The sequence below is a fragment of the Lonchura striata genome, chromosome 22, assembly GCF_050655825.1.
Source record: "Lonchura striata isolate lonStrDom1 chromosome 22, ASM5065582v1, whole genome shotgun sequence".
NCBI lineage: Eukaryota > Metazoa > Chordata > Aves > Passeriformes > Estrildidae > Lonchura > Lonchura striata.
Window position 1 is genome coordinate 4,326,311 of NC_140724.1, and position 19,811 is coordinate 4,346,121.

At 43.1% G+C, this 19,811-nt stretch overlaps 1 protein-coding gene across 3 annotated transcripts in view; it reads left to right on the forward strand.

The window, feature by feature from the left end:
- The first annotated feature begins 13,549 nt into the window (after positions 1 to 13,549).
- Positions 13,550 to 19,811, forward strand: part of PPP2R2A (protein phosphatase 2 regulatory subunit Balpha) — a 33,914-nt gene continuing 27,652 nt past the window's right edge. Inside the window, exons 1-2 of one of the 3 annotated variants that reach the window (XM_077789237.2) lie at positions 13,550 to 13,707; positions 16,172 to 16,246. In XM_077789237.2, coding sequence (XP_077645363.1) covers positions 13,701 to 13,707; positions 16,172 to 16,246 — 82 coding nt within the window. In that variant the 5' untranslated portion in view covers positions 13,550 to 13,700. Of the gene's footprint in view, positions 13,708 to 15,352; positions 15,544 to 16,171; positions 16,247 to 19,811 lie in introns of those variants that run through there. The other 2 variants (XM_085559238.1, XM_021546274.4) reach the window with 2 other exon arrangements.

Consider the following 19,811-nt stretch of genomic DNA (forward strand, 5'->3'; position numbering starts at 1 on the left):
TTTAGGAGAAACCCAGAAGAGCAGGATGATGCTTCAGCACCGGCAGGAATCTCCCTTATGGGAAAAACCTTCTAGGAAATAATGACTTTATTTCCGTAGTGCTGTCACCCAGGCCAGGCTGCCATACAAACCTAGATGATGAATTTTAAAATCCAGCTATGAAATGCAGCCACTTCTGGGGTAGGTTTTGAAATCTGTTTGGTGGGAAAGATCACAGCATGGATCAAAAAGAAACTGATCCTATAGTTTTGTTTTATAGAAATGAAGGGTAAGGAATTCCAGCCAAACAAGGCTTAATAATGAGCTGGATTGGTAATTTATGGCTATTAACAGGCCTGTAGTTATCAATAAGTTCAGCTTTTACTTTCAGAGGCAGAATAAGGGGGTTACCCCAAAACAGAGGCTCATTTACAAGGTAATTTTCAGAGTTCCACCAGCACCCCCACAGCAGGAGCAGAAGCCTCCAGAAGCTGATTTTCCTCAGCTGCTTAATCAGCTTCATGATGTGCATGTGATTCCGAATTCCTCCTTCCCCTTTCTCATCTCTTTTTTAGGACCCTGGTACAGAAATGTCCCAGAGGAAGCTCCCTGCTGCTGTGTCACAGCTGCCGCACCCACTTACGCTTTTGCTCCCCTCTCCTGGCTGATTTCATCCCCAAAAATAAGGAGGAAAAGGCAAAAGTATAAATCAATCCTTTCAGAGGAGGCTGAAGACATTCCCTGCTCTACAAACCACACTGACAGTGGAGACTTGGAACAGAAATTATCCAAGATTTGTGAAATCTCACTTCAAATCTCCTGCCACAACTGACACTGTACCCACTCCAAACCTTAACCTTCAAGGACAAAAATCCTCAGTTGCCCTGAAGACCTTGGAAGTGTTCCTGGATGATACTAAATCACTAAATTCCACAAAGTGAACACAACTGAGAGGGACCCAACCAAGTCTGTCCAGGGTTTCTTTATGAAGGGATCCAGAACTAATTTCACAATTAGGGGGTGAGTTGGGTTCCTGTTTCAATTTTGATTTGAAGCATTTTGAGGCTCCTACCTAGCAAAAAGAAACCCAAAAAACCAAAAAACAAAACCAAAAACAAAAACAAAAAACAACAACAAAAAAAAAAACCCAAACTGAAAATCTCGTGTAAATTCTCATTTTGACAATAGTTTTACTACAAATATCTGAAGACTAATTGTATTTTCTCTAGGTTTCCCTCCTCTTTCACAGCATTTTAACAAAGAGCACCCATTCCCACTAAAAATAAAGGAAGTTTGTATTTGTTCTTTAGATATTCGTAAAACTTAAGAAAAATCTGATTTTTTGTTTGTTCTTATAACTCTCCAACATCTTCCTCCAGTGAAGCTCTTGTCCATAGTCTCGTCACCTCTTGAACTATTACACTGAAATTCCTTGTATTAAAAACTGACCCCAAAGAAGCTGCCATTCCTATTTTAGTACATTTTCTCAGTATTCTCTGAATAATCTCCCTAAAGCATGGGAATCTCTTCTGCCATGACCCACTATTACTAGAAAGGGCAGTTACTGTTACATCGATCAGATCAGTGCTCTGGGAGGCAAGCAAAATCCAGGGGAATGATGATGATAAATCGATTTTTGTTTTCTTTAAACAAATTGAAAAAAAATGCAACAAGCCTGCAATTAAATGTTCTGTCTACTCCACAGACTGGACTTATTTATTTAATTAAAGAAGGAATTAACGCTGTAAGCAAAACGTGGTCTGGGTCGCGTCTTCCTCATTTCCCTCTCCCCTCCTCCATGCATCCACTCGAATTTTATGACACAGAGCCCTGTCTTTGTCACAGCTGCAAACAGTGGCAGCATTGAGTGATGTACTCATGTGGCCAAAAATAACCCAGCAAGTGTCCCCTCAGCCCAGGGGCATCCAGCAGCATGGCCAAGAGCTTGGCACGGCCCTGGAAACCCAACACCTTCCCAGATGAGAGATAAAAGACCAAAACCCTTCTACATACATTTAAAGGGATGATGGCTTCATTTTCCTTCACATGTTTAGTATTTTTAAAGAGATTTTTATAGCTGTATATTTTTTTCAGGGTGTTATTTTCATTTTTTTTTAGCTGAATTCCACGCAAGGTCATTGTTGCCTGCCTTAAATTTCCCAGTTTTACACAGAATCACAGAATTGTGGAATAGTTTGGGCTGGAAGGAACCTTAAATCCCAGCCAGTGCTAGACCCTGTCATGGACAGGGACACCTCCCACTATCCCAGCCCCAAGCTCCATCCAGCCTGGCCTTAGACACTTCCAGGGCTGTGGGAACCACAACTTCTCTGGAATTCCATCCCAGCCCTCCACTACCCTCACAAGCAAAAATTGCATCCCAATATTTCCTCTAAACCTGACCTCCTTCATTTTATGATGTTTTCATCTCATGTTCTTTAGAAATATTTCTGAGATCACAGAAAAATCTTATGCAGAATTTATTTTACACATAGATCCAAAAGACTTTCAGGTCTTTGTTAGTAAATAGCAATTTTAGATATTCATGTAGCCATAAGAAGTCAGGCTTCTGAAAGCTAGGTGCAGTAAGATGTCCAAAAGCATAGATCCAGCTAAAGAAGCCAATATTCTTCCTTCTTTTAGAAAAAAGAGGAAGGAAGAAATGAGATTATTTGCTTAGCTGGCACAACAAGCATGAAAAAGAACAGAGGACAAAATCTAGATCACTTAAGCTCCTTATCAATCTTCTAATTAAGAACTTACCTTTCATTTCTATAAAACAAAACTATAGGATCAGTTTCTTTTTGATCCATGTTGTGATCTTTTCCACCAAACAGATTTCAAAACCTACCCGAGAAGTGGCTGCACTTCAGTGGAACATGAAGCAGATCCTACAATAGATACAATTAAAATTTGGAAAGCAAAAAGGGCAGTTTCAGCTTAAAACCATGATATAAACATTTTGTTTGCTGATTTCTAGGACATAAAGCTTGTTTCCAAGACCAGCAGACTGTTTTTATTTTCACATTCAACTCTGGAGTGATTTTTGACATGGTGCAAGTGAAAAGACTCGCCTGGATTATTCTGTTGATGTGGATCAGAACAAAATGAGGAACAACAATATTTAACAGTGCACATCACTGTACCCTCTTTAGGAGTCCTGGAAACATCAGGGACTGGGAAAACAAAGGTTTGATAGTTTATTACTGCTGTCAGCAGAAGTCCTTGGTGGATTGGAATGCTCCTCACAGAGCTCTCAGTTTGAGTTGTCTCATGGCCAAAACCTCTTTTCCAAATGCAGGAAGTAGTGCTGGATAAACATCCTCAGGTTCATGCAGAGTTAGGGATGTCAGGTTGGGCCCTGTGGATAGTGTTTTCCAATCCCCTATTTATTGCTTCTTTATGTCCCATTCCAGTTCTGGAGAAACGGGGCAATGAATCCACAATTTAAGACATTTTAGATTTCCCAGGGCTCTCCTGGTAAAACAACCACCCATCCCCAGGAAAGTAAAAGCAAGGTGCTCATTCCAGAGGAGCCCCATTTGACCTGGAGCACTCAGCAGAAGCCATGAGGATGGCAAACACGCCACCAGCTTCGGAGGGAAGGAGTGGGCAGGCTTTGGGAGCTGCACATTTGGCAATGCTGCATGAAACTGGTCCTACACCCAGGCTGTTTGCAACAGCTCTGCTGCTGCTGGCATTGCACAGGGAAGCCAGGAGGAGCAGCAGGCAGAAGAAGGATCTATTTCAGGCTGCTGCAAAATGAGCACTGCAGCTTCTGGTTTCTCGTGGCAGAGCCAAAGTCCAGTTGTCTCCCCATTATTCCAAGAGAACAATAGAAATACAGTGCTTTAAGCAAACAACTGCCTCATTATGCAATGTCCCAGCTGATGCAAGAAGAGGAGCCCTGAGCAAAAACATGGCCAAAAAAAATAGAGAAAACAGGAAAATGAAAGTGGATATGTATGTGACTTAAGGGATAAAAGGCTCTTTTTGAGCAGGAGAGCAGAAGCAAGGTGTCAGGGCTGTGGTCTCTCCCTAATGGCTGGTTCTGCTGGACAGAAGTTTTTAGAAGTTTTTAAACTGAAGTTATGGTTAATGTGTTCAAATAACCTGCTATGAAGAGGGGTTTAGATGCTTGACTTTCAAAATGACCTGATTTTTAGAGGGTCCAAGTAAACCAAAGTTTTGATTGCAACAACTACTTTGTTGCTGAGGATCCCTGAAGAATCTGCCTGTTTCCATAGTGTTGGGTAAGAGCAGGCAGAGAGGATTTTGTAAGTTTTACATTTTATTTTTATGCTGGGAAGGGAAGTTTTCCAACCTTTGAAATGTACTCTTTTTTCCTACAATGTAGAAAAACTAAGGCCTTTTAAAACCATTTTGTTGTTACTTGGCAAAGTACAGAGAAAGACATTCAGCTTTTGCTGCTGATGGCCAACAACAAATTTATCTAGGGCACTGGTTTCCAGTGTGACAGACTGAGTTCAAGAACTTGGGCAGAATCAAGCTAAACTAGAACTTAAATTGACCCTCTTGTGTATGGGAAACCCTTGCTAGAGAAAAAAACCAAAACACTGTACCTCCCCTTCTTATCTTAGACCATTTCATTGAGATCACAGCCTTTCTTTAAATGAAATGTTATAATTAGTTTTTTTTCCAGGTGTGGAAACCCTGCTTCCTTACCCTGGACTTTACTAGCAACATCCAGGTATGGTACAATATAGCTGCCATCAATGTGTTTGATTAAACTTATTATTGTGCTCACAATATTGACAAGAGCTGCTCAAACACACTCTAAGAAACCAAACACTGTTTTGCTGAGCCCCAGATGTTCAATTTGAAGCACTGAAAGTTCTTAAACTTTCACATTTTGCCTGTAACTGATTCATTGTTCCTGCAGCCTTTCTTGTATAACCACCAGGAACACAACTGATCAACTTCTTGGTTTCCAGAGTCCCTGCAGAGTCCAGGGAACTTCCAAATTCTGGGAAATATTCTGAGCTTTGTCCAGTTTTGGAAAGAAGTTTCTCTCAAACCAGAAATACTTTTGCTTTTTGGGTAGAGGGTAATTTTCTGTCACTGAATATTTATGTGCATTCTCTTGTGGCTCAGATTTTTCCAGAGAACATCTCTGTACTTTCAAAGAGCAGCTCTCATTTGCCACCCACTTTCTTATCACTCCTTGCAACTGTGTTAAAATATGGAATGTGAAAACTGACTTATTCTAACCTTGTGGTTTTGTCCATCAGGGTTATTCATCCTTGGATTCAATGTCACCAAGAGGAGAGGGTACTACACAAACAGCAGAAATGAGCAGCTTGGGAAGCAGGAGGACTTGGCAAGTCTGGTCCCTAAGACACATATTCTTCAGTGACACACATTCTTCATGGTTGGATTCTCTGCTGTCCAGAAGGATGCAAACTTTGATTAAGGTGTTTTCCACAGATAAAATCATTTTAATACCACTTTTCCAGTGTGTATTCTCTGGAGTTTACCAGGCCAAAATATTCTGTGCAGGCAAAATCCAATTGCATTTTCTTGGAGCTGGAAGCAGCAGAATATTCTTGGAATATCCATTATTACAAAACTCGATTGGAATTGATCATTGAGTCAAAAGTTTCTATGTGGAAGTAGAGAAATAGGAATTTATTTATAGTGATAGAGACCATGACCATGTAAGCCTCATGTTGATTGAAGCAATGGGGATAGGAGAAGTTTACTTTTAATCTAGGTGACCACAAAATAAAAACAATGACACTGCAGAAAATTAGCTTTACCCAGTGGTCCAGCTCAAGGCTGGGAATAACACTTGGAACTCCATAAAAATTCTCATCTGCTGGTGAGCAAAGTGAAAAGAGTCCACCTGAACCACTTTTTAATAGTTTCACCTTGCACTAGTGGCTCAGCTGAACTCATTTCTCTTTGCACGCAGCAAGCTGGGCAGATGTTCTGTGACTAATTATTGCAGCTCAGTGCAGCATTTATTAGCCATTATCAGCTGGATCTTGTGTCCTTGTGTGACCACATTCTAAATTCCACCTGGTTTATAGGAATGGCTCTTTTCAAAGACCCCTGGATACCTAATTTTGGCATTCTGCACACTTGTGTTTGCCCGAGAATAGTTTGAATGAATTGATAAATAAAGGAGTTTTTACTTTCTGTCTTTCCATCCCTCTTGGAGTCTTTTATAAAGTAACTTTCCATTTAAAAAATAAATGGCTTTTCCCCCTGGGATAGAAGTACCCAGGTCTCTCTGTTTATGGGCAAAGCAAGAAGCAGGATCGTGTCAAAACCAGTATGTACGGGGAACCTCAAAGGAAAGTTCATTCTACTCCTGGTAGTGATGTGCAAAAATGACACAGGCATAGAAAGGGAAAGGAGAGGAGGTCAATAAAGAAATTCAGAACTTACTGTTGTCTAGGATTTTTAAACAGTATCTAGGTTTGGCCAACTAAGAATCACATTAAACAAGTTGCCCTTTTCCTGTTTCTCAGGGGTCCTCCCTTCACAGCTCTTTTGAGCTGTATGTTCTGCTGCAGATCATGGATACATTGCAGTTCTCCCTGAAGAAAGAGACCCCTTTTCCTCCTTCGTGGCAGCACTTGGCTGTGGCAGTACCACTGTGATATATTGCCAGGCTTAATTACAAATAACTGTGTCTTTCATTGGTCTCTTATAATTAGCTTCCCATGTGCCAAGTTGAGAATGACATTGTCTGAAGCATGAGCACATAATTCAGTGATCAGAGTTCTGATCTTGGATACTACACAGGAGTTACTTGGTCTTCTGCATGTACTGGCCCCTCCCTGCAGAGGAACTAGCACAGTGCAGTCAAAACAAAAAGAAAATGTCTGGGCTTGCTGGAACTTTTGTCCTGGTTTTGCTTCTTTGACACACAAAGGTTTGGATTTTGAAGGGGAAGGGGAGAAAGTAAAGTAGGGGAATATACAGAAAATACATAAGAAGGAATGGAAAAGCATAGGAAGAACAGATCATGCAAACACTGAAAGATGCTTTTGGACAGTCAGGTGGATACTCTGCTCTCGTGAGACTCCACCTGCAGAGCTGCTGCCAGCGCTGGGGTCCCAGCACAAGGAGGACACGGTGGTGTTGGAGAGAGTCCTGAGAGGCACCAGGGTGATCAGAGGGCTGGAGCACTCTGCTGGGAGAAGAAGCTTGGAGACTTGGAATTGTCCAGCCTGGAGAAGAGAAGCTTCACGGTGATCTAATTGCACCTTCCAGTACCTGAAGGAGCCAACAGAAAAGATGGAGAAAGACTATTTACAAAGGGCTGGAGTGACAGGAGAAGGGGAATGGCTTCCCACTGCCAGAGGAAGGGTTAGATGGGCTACTGGGAAGAAACTCTTCCTTGTGAGGACCTGGCAAATGTTGCCCAGAGTAGCTGTGCCTGCCCCATCCCTGGAAGTGTCCAGTGCCATGTTGGATGGGGCTTGGAGCAACCTGGGATACCAGAAGATTTCCCTGCCCATAGCAGGGGGTGCCACAGGATGATCTTTAAAGTCCCTTGCAACCCAGGCTATTCTATGAATCTTTGATTCTACAATTCCTATAGCTCAGCAATAAAAGAGAATAGGGTTCTACACGTGTAAAACTTCATGGCTAAATTCAGGCTATCATACCAGGCTCAGGACAAATGATAGGCAAAACAAAACCAAGTTTATTTAGGCTCTCAACATTGTCTTTCAGATTTAGCCTAGTTAATAAAGCTTTTCAGGGCAAGGATGAAATGCCTTTTAAAATGCCAGTAGTCACATACAAGCACTGAGAAAGTTGTCTAAATTTCAGGAACAGTTAAGAAGTTTTGACAATTCAAAATGTTTACAGTCAAGTGAAAAGCCAACAAGGTTTGGTAAGTAACAGACCACTCCTTAGCAAGTTTTCCTCCTCTCATTATGTGATGGAAGAAAATTGTCACTCAGTTCTAGAGATTATTGCATCACTCCTCTGGACTAGCACAAGCTGTGTGTGCTCAGCAGCTCTGAAATTGTGTCTGTAAGCAGTGAGAGAGAAACGAAAGTGAGGAACTTGAGGTATGGACACTTTCCAGGAGTCTGGACTTCAGCCTTTTCATGCTACTATTACATGCTCTGTCACTGCAGTTCTAATTAAAGCAGGATGAGAAGCCTGTAAGTCTGATTCATCATATACACCATCATTTACCTCAATATAGAGAATCTGCACCAAAAAAAGAGAATCTCTGCAGGGCTGTCACACCTCCAGGCTCTGTGCTTCTGCAGGATTCCCAGCACTGTCCTCTGCTGGTTCCAGGACCTTTCCTATCAGACATGGCTGAGCTCTTGCCAGGCAGCTGGCTCTGGGGTGTGGGGCCCCAGGGGACAGGACACTGCCACACCACTAAACACTCCACAGCCAGAGCTGAGGCTTCTGAGGAGGGTCAGACACAGCCCCTCCTCCCAAGGCACTTTCCTCAGTGGAGTCTCCCCCTAAGACACCCTCACTCCCAGGTGTGCAATCCAAGGCAAAAAAGGTAAGAAATGTGATTGTATTAGGCCCAGAAGATGACAGAGAAAATCACACCAGCCAAAAGGAGGTCACATTTCCTTCTGTCCCCAGGGAAGCATCTCCTTTGCACTGGAACGAGTGAGAGGAACACAGCCCCGTGGTGACTCCAGCCCCAAAGGTCCCTGGTCCTTGGAGCAGACAGGGTAAGGAGTTTCCCTCAGAGCAGGACATGAGTTGGTTTCAAGCCTGAGGGCCAGGAGCTGGTTTCAAACACATTATGAATGTTTATGAAAGTGAAAAGCTGCTCCTCTGAGCTAGCTAAGGTCTATCATCCCCAGCTTATTTCCAATTAAAAATCTAGGGACAGAACGCATTTGCTGAAGGTCTCCAAGGGAACCAACAACACAGCAAGGATTAGAACTAAGGATTTCCTGTCCTATCTGCAAACCACACCTCTCTCCTGTTTACAATGTGAACTTATTCCCAAGCAGAAAAGCCATGTGAATAGAACAATTAATTCTGCTATTTCAGCCTCCCTTCCTTCCCTTCTCAGTTCATTCCTGGCATTACCTTCAGGTCCTTGCGAATCTGGTACCAGAACTGTGGGACAAAGCAAAGCAAGAAAAGAACATTTCAGAACAAATGTTTCAGCTGCAAATACTTGAATTTTGATTTATATACTTGTTTGCTTAAATAAGTTTGAAACACTTTAAAAGTAACCTCAAAATATGGTGCTCTTTTTAATGAAAAATGAAACCAAAAGGTAAATTAATTCCTAAACCAAGGAGTAAGTTAATGAATGACTAATCATAGTAGTTACCTGCACATGTCATCTTTTGTACACATGACTTGAGCAACACTAGAGTGATAGTTACTACTCAGAGTAAGTTACTATCAACGGATGTAAAGAGATAATGCCTTTGATTTCCTTTTTTTTTTTTTTTAATCACATTTTCACATTTCCTGGAATCAAGAGCTAAAAGCTCCTGGAAAAATATAATCTGAAAATTTCTCAATTCCAGAGCCATTGGATGGTTGTTAGGTTGGGTTTTCTGGGAACTGTGTCTCTAAAATATTCCTGGCAGCTGCAAAGCGAACTGAAAGGTATGTATTATCCTCTTCCACTTTTTATCATTGATAAGACTTAAGCTAAACTGCCCAGTAACTGATCAGATATTTTATGCCCAGGGCATGGACATAGATGGTCATTAAGGTCTCCTCCATCCCAAAGCATGCCATGATTTCCCAAACAGTACAGATGCTCAGGCATGTAAGAAACTTCAATTTCAACACTTTCCTTTCCAAAAATAAAACCCAGTGACTTTGAAAGTGCTCCAGTGATATAGAGCACAAGAAATATCTTTGTAGTGTTCAGGTTTAGGACACAGTGTGGCAGGAACTGGAAATGATTAAACTTTTTGTTACACTTTGGTTTTAGCCAAAAAATTGTGGCCACCGGCAGTTGAGGGTTTGCAGATGGAACTTGTTTAAGGTGAAATCGGGTCGAGTAAAGCCAGAAAAAGCCAATGAAATTCTGTGTGCCCATAGAAGAGGCCCTGGGCTGGCAGCTGGCACCACAAACAGCAGTAGGTGAGGAGAGTGGATGGGTTGGGACTTGTCCCACAGGTAATTTTCCCTGAGACTCATTGCAGAACCAGGCTATGCCTGACATTTTCCTCAGCTTTCCTGCAGCAGCACCAAGATGTGGCTCAGTGGCGGTTTGATAATAGCTGTTTATGTGAAATTAAGAGTGGGAATTGGGGGGCGAACGTTAGTAAACATTTTCTAGGAGTTAAGGCTCTTATCCTCTGAAATGCTCTGCAAAAACACAATGGAAACCTCTCTGTGAGACACTTGAAGCTGAACAGAATGAAGTACAGACAGTAGGGAATTGCACTGCCCTGATGTTAACCTGCACATGGACTCGCATGGCTCAGCTATTACTAAATCTCAATGATAATTCTGGTGATAATTGCTCCCTTTATTTCTAAACGAAATTGTTGTAATTCATTATAGTCTTGTCTAACAGGTCAAATTACTGGAAAACTAAAGCAGATACAAAATGAGTTGCTGATAGTGCTGGAGCCTCAGTTGTTTGATCAGTCATTTTACATTATTATATATTTTTATTGGTTGCTGATCATGTGTTACACTTTGATTTTTAGGTTGTTCTAACTTCCACAGCTCCTGGTCTAGGCTGCTGTGAACCGACTGCTCTTTATGTAGTTTTCTGACAAATATCACAGCAAATAGATGCAGAAATGCTGTTTTTTGAGTCCTTGTTCCTGTAAGTTCCTCCCACTTCCCAGAGGTCATCTTCAGTCTCAGCTGAAGGAGTTTTTGTGTAGAGTAAGAATTAGTCATTAAAGCATGATGGGAGTAGATAAATGCCCATTAAAGCTTTGTGCTGTTGGAGGCTGTGTATAAATTTAACACCATACAGTTACAATCTCCCCAGAGCACCTCAACAAATGCTCAAGCTCCAGAAAAATCCAGGTGTGTGCTCACAAGCTTTGAATCAGGGCTATGGAACACACACTGCCTAATTTGAACCAATCATTCATAGCATGAACCTCTGAACTACCAAGCAAGTGAACACCCAGGCAAAGGTTGTGGTTCCCAAGATGTCTCACTAATTGCTATGGCTGTAATTTAATGTTATTTATTTATTACGCTCCACTATTTTCTGTAGCTGTTGGTTCACAACAAAAAACTGAAGTGTTTGAGTTACAATCCATCCTCCTAGCACCATGATATTCAATATTTTCTAAGAGAAATTTTATTGTAATTATAAGCTTTCTACTAAGGCTTCATTAATTTCTCTTACAGAGCTAATTGCAGGTCTCTTTGCCTTGTTTAATTTTTTTTTAACAACAAAAGTTCTTGAACCAAGGCTTATTCTGCTATGAGTACAAATTCTGCAGTAATTATACAAAAGACAATGGATGAATTGGACTAGATCTGCAAATTTTCCTGCTAAACAGTTGCAGGACAATTCTGCTTACGTTGAAAAGAGTATGTTTAAAGAATTAATTTAATTTATTAATTAAATTCAGAATTTAAAGAATTCTGAAAAGAGAGGAATGCCAGCTTTCTTGCTGAATTTGGTATAAAGTAAACATGGCCACAAATTTGTAGAATTGAGTGAATTTGCTCTTGAGCTATGGGAAATGTGGACTGGGATGCTTGGGACCAGGGAGTTTGTTTTCGTTGTGATTGTTTCCAAACTTGCAGTGTTTTTGGGTTGCTCTCAAAACAACCCAAGCAAAACACTTGGTTACAGAGATTTCCAAACCTGGGTAAGTTGCAATTCTTTAGAACATCCCATATATGCTGAATGTTCTTTCAAATGTTATTGTTATTTCCAAGATTGATTTATTTGCCTCTGCAATTTTTTTTCTATCATGGATGCAGAGACAAATCAGAATTCCAAAATAACTTGTAATTTGGGCCAGCTGTGGGTTTCTGGTGGCAGCCTGTCTTTTTGTATTCATTTGTGGTATTTAGTTCCTACAGCTCTGTTTCATGGTGGACTTGACAAGCAATTCAATGGTCTTTTCATTTATAAAAGCATCCTCTTAGGTGTTCAGAGATGGAAATGTAGAAATCAGTGTATGGGAGGGTTTTGGAGGCTTGTTCCAAGTCACATTTCAAGTTTGTGGCAGCGCTGGGTTTGCAGGATGAGCTTATGAATCTCCAAGTGAAATCTGGATTAGCAAGATCTACCCAGCCCAAGAAGAATATGTTTGCACAAACATCTTTTAAGGGAAACTGATGACTTTCACAAGATCTTAAATAGATTGTACTGAATTAATTATCCCAGTCCTGTAGTTAACTACAGATGAGACAGTAACTGGGACCCAGCAAGCTAAAAAGGAGCCTCCATCCCTCCCAAGCCAGCAGGAGCTGAGCCAAGCTGGGCTCGGCTGAAAGCCTTTCTTTGTGGATCTTGCTGGCTGTCAGTGTGAAAGGTGGATGGAGGCTAAAAATGGCTCAGGAGCATGGCCGGTGTATGCAGGGAATAGCAATGAGAACAGAGTGAAATCAGAGACCGAGCCCTGGACGTTGTGGAAAGCATCCAAGGGGGTGGAAAATGCGCAAGCAAACAGGTTCTGTGTGCCTGCTGCACGGGCAAATGGCAGGAGGGAGCAAAGGGAAGAGAGGGGGGAAAACACCAAAACCAAAGGACAAGTGAAAGGGAGATGATCTCAGAAATTCAAAGAGAAGGAAATCAGAAGCCTGAAAATAATCTTTCCAGAAAAGATGAAATATCTCAGAATGAGAAGTCCTGGAATAAAGTACAGTTTGCATTTTTTGCTTGCTTTAAATTCTTCCCTGAAGGATTACAGACATGCAAGATGCACAACCTGAGGGATTATCAGGGAAATGTTCTTCACCCTGTAGGGAATGGGCACGGCCCAAGGCCGCCAGAGCTCCAGGAGCGTTTGAACAGCACTCCCAGGGATGCAGAGTGGGATTTTGTGGTATCTCTGCCGGGCCAGCAGCTGGATCGATGATCCTGGTGGATGCTTCCCAACCAGCTCAGGATATTCGGCTTCATGAAGGGCGAGCCTGCGGGAGAGGGGTCAAGGAAGGAAGCTGTTCCTGCAGGGGAGTCCGGGCGGCGGTGGTGGCGGACACCGCAGCACGGAGGGGCTGGGAGCGGGCGATGGCGGCGGCCCCTCCATGAGGGCGGGCAGGGGCCGCGCTGAGGGGCGGCAGTCCCCCCGTGGAGGCGGCCGATCGCTCCAGCCTGAGGGGCGGTAACACCTCCATGAGGGCGGGCGGGGGCTGAGCCGAGCGAGGGTCGTTAGCCCCGCCATGAGGGACACAGCCTCACCATGGGGGTGACTGACGCCGCGCTGAAGGGCGAGTGGAACCGGGCTGAGGGCGGCCGATCGCTGCCGAGCTGAAGCAGCGGCACCCCCGCCATGAGGGCTAACAGGAGCCAGGCACGGACATGGCGGCACCGCCCGCCCTCCTGAGGGCGGCTCGCTCCCGCCCCGCGCTGACGTCACCCCCAGCTCTGCCGGCGCCATCTTGGACGCTCATCGCCGGGGGGGCCGGAGCGGGGCCGCCCCAGCCCCGCCGCGGCCGCCGCCGCCTCCTCCTCCTCCTCCTCCTCCTCCATCCGCCGCCATCGCCGCCCGCCGCCGCCGCCCGCCCCGCGCCGCCCGCCCCGCCCGCGCCGCCCGCTCCGCCCGACCCGCCGCGGCCGCTATCGCCAGCACAACATGGCAGGTAAGGGCAGCCTGCCCCCCTGCCCCGGCGTGGCTCGGGGGACTCTCCCCGCTGCCTCCCGGGCCGCCTCTCCTATTCCGACTCGCTTGCGCCTTGCTGGTTGTGGGGTGGCTTTTTTTTTTTTTTTTTTTTTTAGCCTCTCATGTGGGAATTCGTGCTTTGCTCCCACCCACCCCTCCTTCCCTCCGTTCCCCGGGAAAAGAAAAAAAAAAAAAAACATGGAAGAAGCAAGGTGGAGCGAGAAGTGGTGTGTTTTGGAGTTGAGCTTGCAGGCAGGGTGGGTCTGCTGCCTTTTCGTAGAATCATGGAGAGATTTGGGTGGGAAGGGACCTTAAAACCGGTCCAGTTCCACACCCTGGCATGGGCAGGGGCACCTTCTGCTATCCCAGGTTGCTCTGAGCCTCGTCCAGCCTGGCCTTAGACAATTCCAGGGATCCAGGGACAGCCACAGCTGCTCTGGGTAACCTGTGCCAGGGCCTCCCCACCCTCAGAGGAAAGAATTACTTCGCAATATCCCAGCTCGACCTACTCTTTCAGTTTGAACCCATTCCCCCTTGTCCTGTCACCACATGCTCTGGTAAAGAGTTTCCCCCTTGAGGCTTTAGGGTCGGTGCTTGTAGTTATTTCTCTGCCGTGTACAGAGAGGTTCCAGGTGCAGGCGGTGTCCAGATTGCAGTCGCACCCTTCTGTAGGGAGCAGCCTCTGAGCATCTGTAAATGCCACTGAAATTTGGCACAGGGCGTGATTAAACAGCACAGGTCTCGCCGTGTTTTCTTTCCCATTCCTTCCTCTGCTTACTCCCCATTTCACATCCCCAGGTGCTGTTGGTAGGCTTGGGAATGTGTGTGCAGAAAGGATCTCTTCCCTCTTACTTTTCCTTGCATTTTCTTCATTTGGAAATGTATTCATCCCCCTCCTCTGCACGTGAATTGTCTTTTCAGTGCTTTGCATGTGGAGGAGCAAAGCATGGGAGGCTTTGTGAGGCATGTGCTTTGCCTTTCCCCCCTACACCATATGCACATGCTCCACCCTCCTCTTGCCGTTTTAGTCGTGGGGGGGGGAAAAGTGCCAACTTGGTTCAAGTAAATTTTATGGAAAAGAGCTCGAAGAAGCAGGAGCAGTGATTCTCTCCGAGCTGTTCCCTTTAAGTGCTGCTATGGTGCCAGCCGCTAAATGACAAACGAAGAAGTTGAAGAGAAGAAAATGGGTTGTAGGATTTTGGGGGAATGATGGGGGGAGGGAAAGCATTTTGCCATCTCCTGCATAGATGGGTTCTGTTGCTTGCTTTCACCTCCTCAGGTTGTGCATCTTGGATGTCTGTAATCCTTCAAGGAAGAATTTAAAGCAAGCAAAAAATGCAAACTGTACTTTATTCCAGGACTTCTCATTCTGAGATATTTCATCTTTTCTGGAAAGATTATTTTCAGGCCTCTGATTTCCTTCTCTCTGAGTTTTTTTGCTCCCCTTAACTTGGGAAGAGTCTCCTCCTGTATTCTTTGTTATCTCCAAAGCCCTACCAGAGCTCGGGATTAATGTGTAAATGCCATCTGTTGCTCAGCCGGTTTGAGTTGTGTGGAGGAAAAGTTCCATTTTGACAGTGGCTTTTGGGAAAAAAAAAAAAAAAAAAAACCAACAAAAAAACCAACCAACCGAGGCAAGCCCATTTCTGGCTCTTCCTGTATGTCCTCAGCCCTGCAGTGATTTGCTCAGAATGAAATGCAAAAGAAATGGGTGGTGATTTTTGGTGTGTGTTTTTGTGGCACGGTTCAAATGAATCACTGCCTTCAGCCGAGGCAGTAATGTTCCTGAAGTTTTCTCTCCGATCCGTTTTCTATGGTAGTAGAATTTGTCCCCCTCCGATTGCTTGTTTGCTTTTCTGCTCGGATTTGCTGCTTTTTTTTTTAGGCTGATAATTGCTTTCATTACTTCTGCGAAGAGACTCTAAAATTGTGGTAAAATTCTTTTTCTTTAGCCTTGAGTGCTTAGGGTCGGTGCAGTAGGTTTGTGAAAGGAGGAAATGAATTGTGTGCTTGGTTTGTATTGGACAGGAGATTGAAATTTTTTAAAAAAGCACAGCTCTGATAGTTGATATTTAAGCTGTTTGTGTGTGTGTGTGTTTAGGGGGGTTCCGACTCCTCAAGTAGGAAAAAGTTTTGTGTGAAACACAGCAGTTCCTGCACTTGAATTTTAAATTCGTAGTTGATGGTGCTTAGTCCAGCAAGCTTTGAGTGAGTGAAGCTTTTACACTGGTTGTGCTTCCCTGTTTTTGACAAACAGTGCATTGAAGGCTGACAAAAACAATATCCAAAGGAAAAAGGTGGGGAGGGTGGTGTGTGATTGTGCCTCAGCACTGCTGAGGAAGTGGGCGTGCACAGGCTCTGAAATGTGCAATCTGGAGCCATTGTGTGCTTGTGCTGCTGCTCTTGGGGGGGCTCGTTTTTATTGAATTGTTTTCAATTTTCAGGAGCTGGAGGAGGAAATGACATTCAGTGGTGTTTTTCTCAGGTGAAAGGCGCTGTAGATGATGATGTAGCAGAAGGTAAGAGTAATACTTTTTACTGTTTTCTAACTTTTTAACCATTCCTTAGGTGGGGAGATGTGAATGCAGTCAGTAAAATATCCCAGTGCTGCTAAGTGCTTGTTGAGCAAAGCAAATGGACATTTCATATGTATTCCCATATCCAGATTCAGGTTTAAACTGTGATTTGAAAGTACCATTCAGCATTCTTGTAAAAAAGTTCAGGCTTCCTAAGTTATTTTTGCTGGAATTGTTTTCTAAGATTGCTAAGATTTTTCTGATTTTTTGGCTTTTGACTTGTGTTTTTTCTTAATCTTCAAAATGGGGAATGTGATACTTAAATTCCACAAGGAGGTGTTGTTAGAATTAATATTTGTACTCTTTGAAGATCTAAGTACTGCATGAAGGAATTGTCCCAACATTTCTAGCTCCTATTAACAAGAGGCAGAAGAAATCTGCGTATTTGTGCATGCCTACTTAGTATATAAGGAGCAGGTTTGGGTTTGAAATAATGCTGGAAATTGTCTGAAACTTTTCTAAGCTGCCAGTGACAAGTGTCATGTTACACTAAGATGGCTGCCTCTGAATTTCACTGCAAAAACTACTGTTTGGGCTTTTTTCCCTTGGATTTTGGATCATTGGAGGAATGGTGCTTTTTTCTGTGCTGGAGAGCAGAATCTCTTCTGTGATCATTCCCGAGGAGAGGTCCCCTGACTTCTGAATTTCTTTGGCCATAAAGTCCTGTTTGCAACAAAGCAGCTTTTAAGATCATGAGTTAAAAGTTTTCTTTTACAAGTAGTTGGCCTTGTCACTTATGTAATTCCTGGGTTTTTTTCTTTTTCTTGCATATCTTGAATGCTCTGACATAGAAGTGAGATTAATGTTATATTTAGAAAAGCAGTAACTACAGTTTCCATTATTTCCCTGCTTGACATGTGGTTCAGATTAGCTTCCAAAGGCCAAAAGAAATGATTGGTATAAACATAACTGAGTTGTTTTTATTTATTAGCTGCAGCATGTGGCAAACGATGCACTGAGGCTTCTGTTGTTTGCAAGTTGAAATATGTTTTTTGGAAATGAGAAAGCTGTACAGTTTCAAGTTTATTTTTAAATTCTTCAGGAAGTAGATTTTAAAGCTTGAACTCAAAGTGCTGTTAAATGTGGTATATTTTTTTTCCCTGACAGATTTAAAATTTTGTAACCTTTGTTTTATTTATGTATCATACTAAATCCTTAATAAATACAAGTATTGAAGAAGTTGTGGTTGTGGTGAAGTTGTGGTGCTTGCAAATAATTCTTCATTAAAATAGACGTTGATGTGCTTCTAGTAGTAATGAACTTATATATAGGTATAGAAAAGTAGTCTTTACAGGGATTTGGAAATGCAGAAGTGAGGAAATAGGAAGGAAGGACAGGCTGAGCTGTTTTAAGTGTTGCACTTGGTGTTATGAAAGGTGCCTTGCCAGCCTTGTGCCTCCTGCCAGGCTGGGAGCTGCGCTGAGCATTGCTGGAATCCCGGGGTGGACTTCTGGGAAGCCTTTGAGGGAATTAACTGGCTTCAGTTTCAGCAAGCCAGGCAGCTTGGTTCCTGCAGCATTGTAAGAATCTCCATTTTTTGGGTTATAGACAGTATAGCCTTCTGATTCTGTGACCCAAAGAGTGAAAAGAAATTTTCTTTCATTGTCAGCTATACCTGACTTAGAATGAGTCTTGAGGTCCAATGTGTATTATACTGTAAGATGGTGTGAAACTGAACTGCCTAGGGAGAGATCCCAAGTATTATTGATGTTATGCTTGGCTGTAATTAGTGTGTTGAACTGAATTTCTCTCCTATTCCCATGTATTTGGCTCCCACAGTCCATGCTGGAAGTTGGTGAAAGCAGTTGTTTATATTGATTTGTTGTACATCATAATGCCTCGCTGTAATTCTGTTGGAAGCGTTATGTATCAGGATGGTTGCATTTGTCCTTTTCCTAGTGATATTTCTGGCTTTAAGGTTCATGTCAGTGACCTGGAGCCTTGTGTGGCTCTTGCACCAACTGGAGCAGCAGCCTCTGGTCTTTTGGAATACCCAGTGACAAACTGGCAGTGGGTGCAAGTGCAGTCTGAGGACCTTTTTAATTCCCTGCCTTTCCTTCTGCTTTCTTGGGGCAGGCCAACTGTGAAAGCTCAAGGAAATCTTACTGTCTCAAGCTTTAATGACTCTTTAACCACTCTGATCTGCCAGAGAGCAGCTCTGGACTCCAGTCATACCTGTGGTGAGCACAGTACCAATTTGTGTACAGGAGTACAAGGCTGTGAAGATCTGATTTTCGAATGGCTGCAGAGTTCAAAATCTAGATAGCAGTTTGTTGTGGAATGCTGAAATTTCACTGAAAACAAATGTGAAAGAATTGGGAGTTTTACTTTCTGTTTTCCTCCTGTTGGTAACTTAGTGTTGCAATATTTACATTGGAAAGTGGTCTTGAACTAAGCTAAAGCAGTGATAACCAGGAAAACTACATCGTTTAATTGCATTAATCCATGGGATACAAACCCAGTGGTCTTCCTGCAGTGTTTTTGTGTATAAAACAGGACCATGGAGAATAACATTTTGGACAGTAACAGTTGTAACAACTTTAAAAAGCCTGTCAAGAGTGCTATTGTGTAGCTTCCAGCATATTTAAGGTCAGATGTGACCTCCAGCCTTCCCATCCCGTGTATCGCCTGTAATTCTTTAGTTACTTGCACCAGGCTACACGGTTGTTACAAAGTCGATATTTGGTGGCTTTGGTGGCTGAAACATGAACTCTGATATGCAGTTTTTCATTTTCTGGCTTTCCAACCACTGGATGGATGTGACATGTAAGGAGAAGGGAGGGAAATTGTTATTAAAGCTTGGGGAAAGATGGCACTGAACTTGTATGTGGGGCCTGCCTGGGTCACTGCTGTGGCAAAGCTTTTCTACTGAAAATGTGAATGTGAGGAGCAGAAGTAGCCTCTCTTCCATTGGTATGTATGGAATTTACCCTTGCTTGTGAGTTGTGGCCTGGCCGTGTCAGATCACAGTTAAGCATAGAAATCAGGGTATAAATTGAAATCTTAGTGTCAGCTTCATTATAAATTGGGACCTTAATTTTAATTGATGGCAGAAGTTGGCCTTCTAGTGATTTATCAGTCTGTTATATGAAGGCAAATGTTGTTGTAGTTTGTGCTTCCTCTCTTTCTGAAATAGCTTTCCTCCCTACTTAGTTTCATATTTTTATAGTTTCATAGACAGGTCTTCTGGGGTGGAAAATAGAGTGCTTGTTTTTGATAAGTTCAGTGATTAGGTTATCAAAAGTGTCTGTAATGCAGTTTTCTTTCTTTTGTGCCATCATAGTTTTGCTGCAAGTGAGACTTAATTGTCCAGAAATACTCTTAGTTTTCTTAGTGGAAGTTTCCTTTATGGGAATGATTATAGAAAAGGATTACAAAGATTTTCAGCAGTGGTTTTGTTGGTTATACTCTTTTGCTGTTCTTTAGAATGTGGCATAATAGCAACTGCAGTTGGGAGCAGCTAAGAGTTGTGAGTTTAAACTGCCTCTAAAAACTACACACTGGCTTA